Source organism: Eleutherodactylus coqui, chromosome 4 (genome assembly GCF_035609145.1).
Source record: "Eleutherodactylus coqui strain aEleCoq1 chromosome 4, aEleCoq1.hap1, whole genome shotgun sequence".
Classification (NCBI taxonomy): domain Eukaryota; kingdom Metazoa; phylum Chordata; class Amphibia; order Anura; family Eleutherodactylidae; genus Eleutherodactylus; species Eleutherodactylus coqui.
In genome coordinates, this window is record NC_089840.1 from 71,780,384 (window position 1) to 71,793,035 (window position 12,652).

Here is a 12,652-nt window from a genome sequence, read left to right on the forward strand (position 1 = left end):
CATAAACCTAAACGTATGTGCCGATAGGGTCGGACACGCTGAGTCCGGGTATAGGAGTCTTATATACTTACCCGCCCTTCCCTTGCTGTGCGCTTTCAAAGCTGCGGTTACAGCGCATCCAGCGGACTATGTAGTGCTTGCAAAGGGTGATGAGGCGCTCTGTAGGCCGTGAGATGCATTGTAAGTATTAGACTCACACCCCCGCACTCAGCGTGTCAGCTCCTATGGGCCCATACTACAGTACTGTATGTCATAACCCAATGCAATGAAAGTCTGTCAGTGCTTCAGGTCTAGCGGGAAAAGGGAGAAGCAGTTTGCAGCAGCACAGAACAGCTTCTCCTTACTCAGCACCCACAGATACAGCTGCCGAGACCAGAAAGAAATAACACTTGATAGGGACTAGATCTTAGGGAGAAAAAAGGTTGGGGAAAATATGCAATAAAACATACCGTTTCCCTGAAAGTAAGGCCCTCCCTGAAATAAGCCCTAGCTGCATTACAAAAAAGGGGGGGGGGATTATAATACCTAGCAGGCTTGCTCCAGGTTGCCCACAGAAGATCACTTCCTGGTTACGGGATTCATAAATCCCGCCTCCAGGAAGCAATGGCTGCGATTGGTTCTTGGACTGCTGCTCAACCAATCAATGTAGCGCCTCGATGAATCAATGTGATGGCTGTGATTGGTTCATCGAGCACTGCATTGATTGGTTTTTCAACCGCTGCTCAGCCAATCACAGCCATCACATTGTGGAGGAGGGGTTTATGAATTGGCCAATCAATGCCGTGGCTCAGCCAATTTATAAATCCCGACTACACAATGCGATGGCTGTGACTGGTTCTTCGACCACTGACTGCTCAGCCAATTAATACAGCACTCGATGAACCAGTCACATCCATCGCATTGGTTCATCAAGTGCTGCATTGATTGGTTCTTCGACCACTGCTCAGCCAATCACATCCATTGCTTCCTGGAGGCGGGGTTTATAAAACCCGTAACCGGGAAGTGATCTTGTATAGGCGGACGAGGACTGCCGGATCCGCGTTAGGGCTCTGGAGTGCAGCGGGAGGGACCTAGAATGAACCTGCTAAGTATAATAAGACATCCCCCGAAAATACAACCTAGCACCTCTTTTGAGGCAAAAATTAATATAAGACAGGGTCTTATTTTTGAGGAAACTCGGTAGCAGAAGTATATTAACACACTTTTATATGGAACAGTTGTATCTACAGTAGAAAAACAAGTTATGCAGTTACATTAACTAGCTGAAGACTGATTTATCAGCCTTGGCTTCACTTAGCTGCATGGCTGAAGAGGGATTTTATACGAAAAAAAGTACAGAATAGGCTGATAAAACATACAGCAAATACTTAGAATAGCCATTCTGCATATTTAAAGAATGCAGTTACTCTTTAACAAATTAACCTTGTAACGATACATTAAAGCCATGATACATGAAAAATGCCAAATCATCCTACACTAAAAAAAGTCATTCCATGGGGGACTGTAAGGCCGTCCCCCTATCACCCCGTCCCTATTGGGAGGTTTCTCTGTTAAGGTCAATAGAAGTCTCCCCTCTTGGCGAGGTCTACAAGTAATTAGTACACAGGGACAGATATACATAGTGAATCTTAAAACTAGTCGTCGATGAGGTATAAGTGCTTGGGTAGCAGTTACTAGTCCCGATCATTCTCCTTAATCTGTAGCCAGTCGTACATTGTATTTGGGAAGGGGGAGGCACTTCTAGACCAACATACAATCCAGGCTTCATTTCCTAAATAAGACAAGCCAGGAAGCGTCCGGCAGACGTCATCTGGATTAAAAATCAGTGCGTTCTCCCCAAAATAAAGTAGGACGTGTACGGCGGCGCTAGTCCTTCCATTAACAAAAAAATAGCGCTGAAGTTTAAGTGGATTCCCTGAAGCACATCGAGCTCTGGAAGGAATGATGGAGGCTTTTGGGTACAAATCAGAATTAGAACAAGATAAATAAAAATTGTCACAATTATTTCCCGGCATTAAATATTGATGAATGGCGCGTTTATTGCGGCGCGGTCTGAACTATTGATGGCAGCGTGTCCTCCGCTCCACTTGTAAAATTGCATCCTTTACAGAACAGAGCTTCTATTTAGACTGAGAACTTCAAAGCCTCTTAAAACACTGACCTTGCGGATAACCCTCCTCTGATTAAAGCGCTGGGCTCAGCACGCCGACATGGTACCGACACGTGACCGCTCACATCAGGGGAAGGCAAACGGGGCTTTTAAAAAGGATTCCCCAGGGCATTTCTTTCTTCAAATGACACAAGTCAGTCTAAGGGTTTTCCCACAACTTAAGATTTCTCCACAATCACTCTGTTCTTCTTGGTTGCTCCTGACCAGGCTGGCATGTGACTGCTGCAGCCAATCACTGGGCACAGAAGGTCACTGCTATGGCCAGCGATTGGCTGCAGCAGTCACATGTCCTAGTTAGGAGCAACAAGGAGGGCAGAGTGGTTGTGCAGCAATTTCAAGTTGTGGGAAACCCCCTTTAAGGGTAGCGGACTCCCATTAGGAGACGAGACCCCAGTGCACAAGTATCAAGTGGCATGGTGTCATGTGATGCTTTACAGGAGGGATCCCCCCAACTGCTCTTAGATTTGGACCCTGCATAGCTAAACCCCGCATGGTTAGACTCCCGGAGTGCAGCACGCTGGCTCAGTTGCTGGGGCCCAGAGCTCGAATCTGACCAAGGGCAAACATCTGCATGCGCAAACTTACTCCACAAACTTTAGTTTCCTCCACTCTTCCAAAATAATAACTATTGCTTATAGGGTAAATTGTGCAGCACTGAGGGGTATGTTGGCGCTATATAAAGGATTAGTGACATAGCTACATTAAGAGGATACCATTGTGAGATATTAAAAATTATGCCCTCTATGTTCAACATTTGAATATCAACATAGCAGGTGAGGGTCCCAGGTGAGACCTCGTTCTGTAACCCCATAGATGCTCAAGATGGGAATACCTTTTTTAAGGGGTTACACTAGGGCTGGGCGATTTTGACCCAAAACTGAAATCCCGATTATTTTTTCATTTGCGATGTATGGCCGCCTGCACACAGGCGGGTCGGACCCCGCACTCGCGATTCCCGCAGCAGAGTTCGACCCAGTACTCGGCCGGTGACCCCAGCTTACCTCTTCGCCATCTTCTCCTCTGCTGCGAATGCGCCGGCCGCACATGCGCAATACAAAGGATGCCAGGTCATCGCCATAGAGCAATTGATTTCCGCTCATGGGCAGGAAATCGCGTTTTTTCACAGCATGCTATGGGCTGGATTTTTTGCAGAAACTGGAGGCGGAATCCCGCTCCGGATTTGCATTCCGGACTCCGCAGCATATACTGCCCATAGCATTCAATGGCAAAACACCATTTCATCGCCACGAACGGAAATAGATTGCGATTTTCCATTTACGAAGAAGAAGTCGCAGCATGCTGCGATTTTGTGCAGGTTACGCATGGCCGGATTCCATTGAAGTCAATGGAAGCTGTCCGTCCCGCAGCACTTCTGCGCTGAGCACTGCGGAAGTATTGCGGGATACGCGTCACCACCCAGTGCCGACGCAGCAGAAGCCGGACAGATATACAGGGGGCACCGGATGGACACCGGGTCCAACTCTGCTGCGGGAATCCAGCTTGCGGGGTCCGACCCGCCCGTGTGCAGGAGGCCTTTGGCCTATTGCAGACGGCTGGGTCGAAACCCACTGTGAGAATTCTCGCAGCGGGATCCAACCCGTGCTCCCTGCAGTGACCACTGTGGCTCCTCTGCTCCCGGCGGCTCTCCATTCTGCTATGTGCCCAGTGGGCAGTGCGCAGAGCAGAGTTGGCACGTCAGTAGCAACGTTTCTGTGCGGGCCTCTGCGATGCTCTCACAGAAACAGGGCATGCCGCGATTTGTTTCCCACGTGTGTTTTCACGCGGTCAAATCGCGGCTGTCTGCATAGGACTGCATTATCAAATGCAATTCTATGGCAGCGGGCACAGGCAGAAATTCTGCGGGAAATCCCGTCGCAGAACATCCGCCCGTGTGCAGGGGGCCAAAATCTCGAATTTAATTTGTTGCTAAACAAGCTAAAAATACCAAAACCCTTTTTTTTTTTTTTTTTTTTTTTTTTTTTTAATATGAGGGAATTGCATACACTTCTTTAATATAGATTATCAGAACTGAACAAAACAATATGGATGGTCAGCACTCATGAAGCAATTACTGTGTGATAACACTAATGGGACATGAAGGATAGGGCTCCACACCCCACAGTCACCCCAGCCCCCTATGTCCTATACCCACAGCCCATCAGTCTCCAAATACTGTATACCGTACACATCTAGGACTCCTAGGGGGGTGTAAACATGCAGTGAGGAGAAGAGGGGAGCGAGGGTACTTATAAAATAGTCTATGAACTGGAGCTGAAACACACCGGCTCTAATAGCTGGAATAATGGCGGCACTTGTTTCTAAAGATTCCCACAACACCCCCTGCCCTGACAATCAGGCAACAGACGGTGTTAAACCCATTCGCAAAAACACAACCACATGAGCAAAACAAGCAACGGGCTCGGCACACCGGCCTAAACTTCCACTGGAGTCATCCTTTAAAGCGAAGCCAGAGGAAGAATAGTTTGGCGGCAGCGGCCTGTGACCGCTCCCCGTATACCGAGGTCTTTAGAGGACTGCCCAATCTTTCATCTGCAGTCTCATATCTTTCATGAACTCCCCTACTCTGCCATCCCAATATATGCCAGATCCAGGGAGATATGAGGGCAGGTGAGCTGCCAGACTTATCACTGCATCAGAAGCGCAACTTGAAGCTCCTGGGCCCCAATGCAAAACCTGTAACAGCCCCCCCGCCCCCTCAACTATAAACTACTCGGCTGCCTATACAGAGAAGCGAGGCCTTATAGACCCCCTAAGGCTCCTGGGCCCGGGTGCAACTGCACCACCTACAGTTACACCACTGCACTGCATGCAGCCTCTTGTCTTGTACTGGATCTGTAGGTCAACCTTGGAAGACCCAAACTCCTACGAAGTCCTAAGTGCACCCAGAGACCATCCATCTATACAAGGCTGGATTATTCTATGCCAGTTATAAACTTCATTAGCGGCCATTGCACATTGCTCAAGAGCGCTTTAAGGGTACGCTCACAAATAGCAAATTTTGCTGCGGATCCATACCAAAATCCCAACTATTTGGCTTTTGTCCAATCTGCAGCAAGTTTCACCCTTTTTCATTTGAAGGTGTGAAATCTGTGGTGTCCGTGGCAAACGCTGCCACGGATTTTGTATTGAGTTTTTCACTCTAGAAAACCCACAACAACGCGGCTACATGTGAGCGTACCGAGGCGGTGAGCACAGGGCATTCTCCAGTCCGAATGAATCCAAGACTGGCAGAACTCGCATGGGAAAAGCACCCGGACATCGGATTGGGTTAATTAACAAGTCGCGGGGGAAAATAAATCGCTGCATTGATATTCTTGTCAAGAATTGCCCAGTATATTCTATTGAAACAGAAAATAAAAAAATAAATTAAAAAAAAAAAAAAAAAAAAAAAAAAAAAAATCGCAATTGCATACCCTGCAATTTGCATACAATTGCGATGCTTTTTAATGCATGTTACTATGGGAACCACATTAAATACATACAGGAAGTGCAGAGCATTGAGGAATGCATGCAAAACCGATGTAGTGGGAAACAAAGTTGCAAAAACGCACAACAAGCATGCAAATCCCACGGCAGTTTTTCACTGAGCAAAAACACATTAGCCCATGTGAATACCGCTAAAGGTATGGTCACATGGCAAATTCCGCGTCCGCTAAGTATCCCATTCACTTGGATGAAATCCGTGCATTTAGTCTATACAGCGATTTTTTTTTTCTTTTTTCAACCACACTGGGGGGGGGGGGGGGGGGGGGACACACATAAAAAGTAGTGACATAGATCCCACGCCAAATCCACAGACAGATGAAAACCCACAGCCACCATGCAGGTTTCTGTAGTGGTTTTCGCCCATGTGAACGTATCCCAATTCTAAAAGGTGAACAGGTAAGAGATTACCTGCAGCAAGTCATCATGGACAAGGTAAATGCTTACTACACTTCTAGGTCACATGCCATTCATACCAGTATTACCACTGAAGCCAGTGATTGGCTGCAGCAGTCACCTGACCACTACAGGAGCTTCTGGGACTAGAGCGGCAAAGTAGCTGTGCTGGCCTAGGAGGGATTTAACGTGCTTTTATTTTATATATGGTTTTTAGCAGATTCCCTAATTTAAAGGGGTTGTCCCGCGCCGAAACGGGTTTTTTTTTTTTTTCAAACCCCCCCCCCCCCCCCCGTTCGGCGCGAGACAACCCCGATGCAGGGACTTAAAAAAAAAACAGCACAGCGCTTACCTGAATCCCCGCGCTCCGGTGACTTCTATACTTACCGGTGAAGATGGCCGCCGGCATCTTCTCCCTCCGTGGACCGCAGCTCTTCTGTGCGGTCCATTGCCGATTCCAGCCTCCTGATTGGCTGGAATCGGCACGTGACGGGGCGGAGCTACACGGAGCCCCATTGAAGAAGGCAGAAGACCCGGACTGCGCAAGCGCGGCTAATTTGGCCATTAGACGGCGAAAATTAGTCGGCTCCATGGGAACGAGGACGCCAGCAACGGAGCAGGTAAGTGAAAAACTTCTTATAACTTCTGTATGGCTCATAATTAATGCACAATGTACATTACAAAGTGCATTAATATGGCCATACAGAAGTGTATAGACCCACTTGCTGCCGCGGGACAACCCCTTTAAAGGAGTTGTCCCATCTTGTAAAGTGATTGTAAATCACATGAGAAAGAAGTGATACTGTGTCACTGGGCTATGCAGGAACTGCAGCCAGACCAATTCACTGGAATTGGGTCACGCTGCCATTCCCTGCAGGGCAGGTGCCAAGGCCCACTTGGCATGGAAGAAAACAGTGACTGGACACATCGCTATAATAGCACTCCAACCACTTTACTCTGAAAGCTTAGCCGCCCGACAATCATTAAAGGGGTGGTCCAGTTGTAAAAAGCATTGCAGATAGGCCATTTATAGTAGATCAGCAGGGGTCTGCCACCCAGAACGCCAGCCAATCAGCTGTTTGCTCCTGCACTGATCCTATTTCTGCAGGAAGCAGACAGCTCTGTTCTCACTACAGTGGCCAGTCATGATATTATAGGCAAAGTTCCTAATCCCTTCAATGGGTACATTGTAATTCCAAGCCTGGCCACTGCAGCAGGAACACTGCTGTCTGGTATCTGCAGAAATCAGCTCAGTGCATCACACCAGTTGGCAAACAGCTGATTAATAGCGGGCCTGGGCTGCAGGCCATTAAGAGCAGAGCAGCAAGGGTCTATCTATCAGTGGTTCACTACTGGACGACCCCTCTAAGTGAAGGCATAGTGTACAGATATGCTATCATTTTATAAAGAGAAAAGCATTTTAAAGAATTACTGGAGGTTAATGTACAAAACTTAAATGATACATTTACAAATGTATATGTGAGAGATCTGGAGGTTCTCAGACCTAAAAATATATAGTGATCATGGGTCGGGAGGGGGGCAGATATTTTACTAGGCTTCCCTTCAATCACATTCATCCGTTCTTCCTTCCCATTTTTGCATCAGGTTTTATTTCGGAGATGGCAGGAGCCATGCAAAAACAACAGGGGGGGGGGGGGGGGGCACCGAACAGATACCGGAGTGCAGTCACTTGGGTCTATTAGGCGCCATTCAGTCACATGGTGGTTTCATTTGGCCAGGAGTTGTAGCTTCCTGTCCCCCAAACGTAGCAGGAGAACTGAAGCTCCTGGTGCTGATGTGAAGGAGCCCCTACAAAGCCAGCTCTGAAACAGCCAAATGGAGAGGACATGGAATAGTGAGGGGTATCACAGGAGCGCTCAGTCTACCAACATTATCAGAAAGTTACAAAGTATCTCAGACACACAAAGTGCTGCAGGGGTCACCAGACTGAAAAAATTAATAAAATTTGGATTCTCGGGTAAAAAGCAAGAAGGGAACAGCCAATACCCAAGAGTCACATTAATGCCACCAGGATGACCCCTGGGGCAAGTTGCTTCTGATCAATACATGTAGCAATAGTGATGCAAGCAGGAGGGGGGGGGGGGGGGGGTGGATGGACACCATCTTTTATTGCTCACATTCCCTTTGCCCAATACCAGATTGTGTTTAGACATCAGGAACCAAGGGAGCAAAAATGAGGACGATGCCCGGACCACAAATATAACTTCCCGAACTTGAACATGGTGACAAACTTCCAGATGCCGATTAGTTCTACTAAAGGGATAAGGTAAGACGTCAGAGGAAGCCAACGAGAGAATTAGCTGCTCTCCACAATCTCATCCAATAGTGGGAATTATAAACCAGATAAAGAACATTAATGCGGCCTCCGAGAAGCAAACAAGCAACACTTCACCCATCATTCATAGCGAGGGAGCTGCGTTATAATGTCAAGGTGATCCTTCATACTTCACAGTCTGATGCTGGAAGGAGCAGGGAACAATGTCGTTCATTATTAATAATAGACTATTAGCCCCGCGGCCGTCATAGATGAAGACTTATTAGTAATGAGACTTTTCACACTACATCTGAGGTCTACCAGCCGCCCCATTGTAGAGGAGCACTACACCCATCATACACACAGAGGTGTGGAGGTAGAACGGTAAGGGCCAATTCACACGGGCGTAATTTCTGTCCATGTCTTCTTATAGAGGTGGCAGGGACAGCGACTGTTCTGGCATGGGTGGGCTTTAACAGGAGATGCAAGGGTTAATGGTCTGAGGAAGGGGTAGCAGGCTCAGATCCAGCATAAGGTGAGAGGTCTCATCTTACAGACATCTCAATGACATGTCAGGAAGTGATTTACGGTGACCCTCCAACCAACCTGCAACGGCTGATAACCGAAGAATCCTTCAGATTTGTAGAAGACAAGACTTTAGCACAACCAGAACACTTGTGTGATTGAAATGTAGCAGAAGAAAACCCTAGCGAGAACCAGGGAGGGGGGATAATTAAGTCCTGCCAAAATGATATCAGCCTGTAATAATAAACCTGTTTGAGCATCGACAGATCTGAGGAACCTTCAAAATGTAATAACTGCAATTAGCCACAAAGCAGCAGATGTCATCTGATTACAAAGCAACAGAACAAGAATAGGGCACCACGTCTCCAGCCCAGAGGTAGATCTTAAAGGAGAAGGAGCATAGAAGGGAAGAGAAGAAAAACAGGACACAAGTGACAACTACATCTCCTCTGAATAGGAAGACACGGAAACCCTACAGTGTTCAAGGACGTCAGCACTGAGGAAGAGTCTGCCATGTACAGATAGCAGAGATAGGACACAAATCCACCCTCCTGGAGCCTCATTACCCAACTTATCAGCCAGCAGGTTAGGGGGGAAATGAAGCATCTGCCAAGAAGACAGCAGAAGGAGTGCAAGAAGACGATCAACTCCGGCCCAATGGTTATGGAAAGTTTATAGGAGTCTTAGAAGTTGTAACAATAAGTGTGATGTTAACAATGTATCACTCGGAGGCCGAACACAACAGTAATGGCCTGGCAGTAGATCCATTAGGACACAGACAGGTGAATTATGGCTAATTAAGTGACTTGATCGTCCCAATGATTATTGTACCTCTGCTTTCACACAGCAGTGCCAATGGTTCAGGCAAAGGGGACGGAGCGCGGCGGATATCACTTCCGGCCGCCGACATACAAAGTAAACAGGCAGTCATTCGAAGATGAGCGATTGCCGGTCTGCAGAGGCTGATCGTTGTTTGTTATGCCTTCAACTGCCGGCAGTGTTTACACTGAAAGATGGTTTAGTTTCACATGATCCAAAAATAAACTGAGCGACAAACGTTCCGTGTAAACGGCGGTAGTCACACGGGTGACTTTTACACGCAATTTTCAGGCAAGAAAAAAAAAAAAAATCAGATTGAACCTTTTTAATGCACGATGGGTGCATTTTTTTTGTCAGAAAAATGGAGCCTGCTGGTTTTTTTTTTTTGTTTTTTTTTTTAAGCAAGTCCAATTTTTACTAAATTTTCTGACAAAAAAATTTTTTGCCCATTCAGTTGGGTGCATTAAAAACGGATTGCACTCACATGACCCATGTAACCATGACTTTTTATAAGTTTAAAAGGACATCATTTGGGGGATTTTTTTTTTTTTTTTAAACACACGTGAAAAATTGATAGAAAAAAGCAAAAGCAGAACAAAAACACAAAAAGCGTATATTAAAAAAAAAAAAAAAGGAGAGAAAGAGGACCTTCTAATCGATCGCCATTGCTTATGTGAATATAGCCTTACAGCCGCCTTTCCCTACACTTAGGTCCAGAAGGGAACGTCCTCCATAAGGGCTCATTCACACGGGCGTAGCATATCTGGTCACGGAGATTGTTGCGTGTTTATGCAGATGAAATGCGTGTATTCCTTCCAAACTTTTGTTTTTGGCCTGTATAAACAGTAGATACAGAATATTTCTCCTTCCTTCATGCATATTCCATCACTCTCAGACCCGCATTGGCCATTTCAGTTCATAGTAAGACCAGAATAGGCCATGCTGCGATTTTTTTCCCCCATGCCCATAACTAATGCATGTTTGAATACCCCAATGGAAGTCTAGGAGGTGTCCACAGTCCTCTCATATGAGCGAGCCCTTAAGAGTTGGGCAGCTGAGGATTTAAAGGTCCAAGGAGTCTGCATGACAGCGAGACTATTGCAGGTGACAAGTCACAAACTCAACGTCTACTGTTGGCCCCATCACCTGAAGAGGCTGTTCTGATGACCACCAACCACCTCAATCCTGAAAACCAACCAGAAGCAAATCTCTACTATTCTGCATCCATATGCCACCATACAATGAAAGTCCTGAAGATAGAAGCAGATATGACCTCCGTTTCTTCAAGACACTTCTCAAAGGAGTCTTCATACGCGACTACAACAATCCACCATATGCCACCAGAGGACTGACGTGGTCGACAAAGTTTGCAAAAAGTTTATTTTGGCACTTACCAAACTACACCGAAAGCTCCGTAGCCAATGGGTCGATCAGGTTCAATATCCAGTTGTTGAGCGTGATGAGCGTGTTGATGATGATGAGCCTTCACCGCCGCCGCTTGTACTTGGGCAGGTGCCACCGCCGCTGCCGGTCCAGGGGCTTGTCCCGGAGCAGGAGATGGGAAGTACGGTTGGGCCTGGCCAGGGTTAAGCATGGCAGCAGCCGCCGCTGCGGCCGCCGCTGCTGCAGCCGCCGAGGATGAAGAGGAAGCAGAGGAAGAGGCGACATGCTGCTGCACGGGATGCACAGCGGCGGCTGACCCCGGGTGCAGGTGATGCTGGGGATGAAGATGATGGTGATGATGCAAGTGAGGAGGGGGCAAGTGGGCCAGGTGGTGGTGGTGATGATGGTGGTGCCCCCCAGCCGCTGCTGACGTACCCCCATTGTACGCCGCCATCATTTTTGCATTGGCCGGGGTACTACAAAGAGACATTCACGAAAAATGCCCTCGGATGTTGCTTACGGACAGGTCACCCTGTCACTGGGCCAAGCGGAAAAGATATTTCATCCTACAGCGAAAGCTTTGCCCGTATCCTCCACCAACATAAAACCAAAAGTCGCCAAACAATCGCCCTACTACCCACTACTAAAACGGGGATCAACGATGCCCGCTTCCCCCCACCCCCCCGAAGACTGCGCCGCCTCAATAAATACTAAAACGCCATATTTTCCGTTTTTTTAAACGAGCTGCGCCGACGTCTCCCTCCAACGTAGTGGTGCGAGCGGCCCCAAACTGCAAGACTTAGGAAGTAAAGGACAAGCCGGCCCGTCCATCCCACATCCTCCTCCAGCCTGGCACACAGAGACCCCCTACCAACCCGGGTCACCACCCTGGCATGCACATAGAGAGGTGCCCAGGAGGAACTGCAAGCTGCTACCACCCTGGGGGGCACAGCACCATGGAGCAGGATGATGAGAGTTGTAGTTCACAGGATACAGGGCCAGGAGCCCAGCAGGTAACCCCCGGGGGGGCAAGGTGAGTGATGAGGGAGGGGCAGGGGGCACAGGAGACGACTGAGGGAGGCTACACCGGCCACACCATCCCTGACAGTCACCCACACAGCTCCCCCGGTGCTCTCCTACCCGGGCTGCCGCTCTCACAAGGAATATCTCCGGGGAAGTGACGCCGACCACCGAGAACAATCCACACGGCTCTAATCCGCCACAGTCCGACCAGTCACAGCGAGCACAGACTGCTAGACGCGGGCAGCCCCAGCAGCCACCTGACGCCGCGTCTGACTGACAACAACCCCGACCAATCACAGGAAGCGATTCTGTGACCGCCAACCAATGGGCAGGGGAAGTGGGCGGGTATCGCTGTGCAAGCAAAAGAAAGGAGGAGATCAAAACGAACCAATAGGAGAAGAGAGGAGGGACCCGTGAAGGGAGATTCCGTGTGATGGACGGGAAGAGTAGCCAATAGTCTCTGAGAGTCTGCAGACGGAGACACGCCCGCAATGACCTGTGCGAAGAGGTAAAAGAGTTAACCCTTCCCGTGCCGCGGCAGAGGTGACGGCCGGGAT

General features: G+C 48.2%; 1 protein-coding gene across 1 annotated transcript in view; it reads right to left on the reverse strand.

The window, feature by feature from the left end:
• NLK (nemo like kinase) overlaps nt 1-12,351 on the reverse strand; it is a 145,403-nt gene extending 133,052 nt beyond the window's left edge. The window contains exon 1 of the mRNA XM_066599640.1: nt 11,084-12,351. Within this exon, the coding sequence (XP_066455737.1) occupies nt 11,084-11,562 (479 nt within the window). The 5' untranslated portion in view covers nt 11,563-12,351. The remainder of the gene's footprint in view (nt 1-11,083) is intronic.
• Between the last annotated feature and the right edge of the window lie 301 nt (nt 12,352-12,652).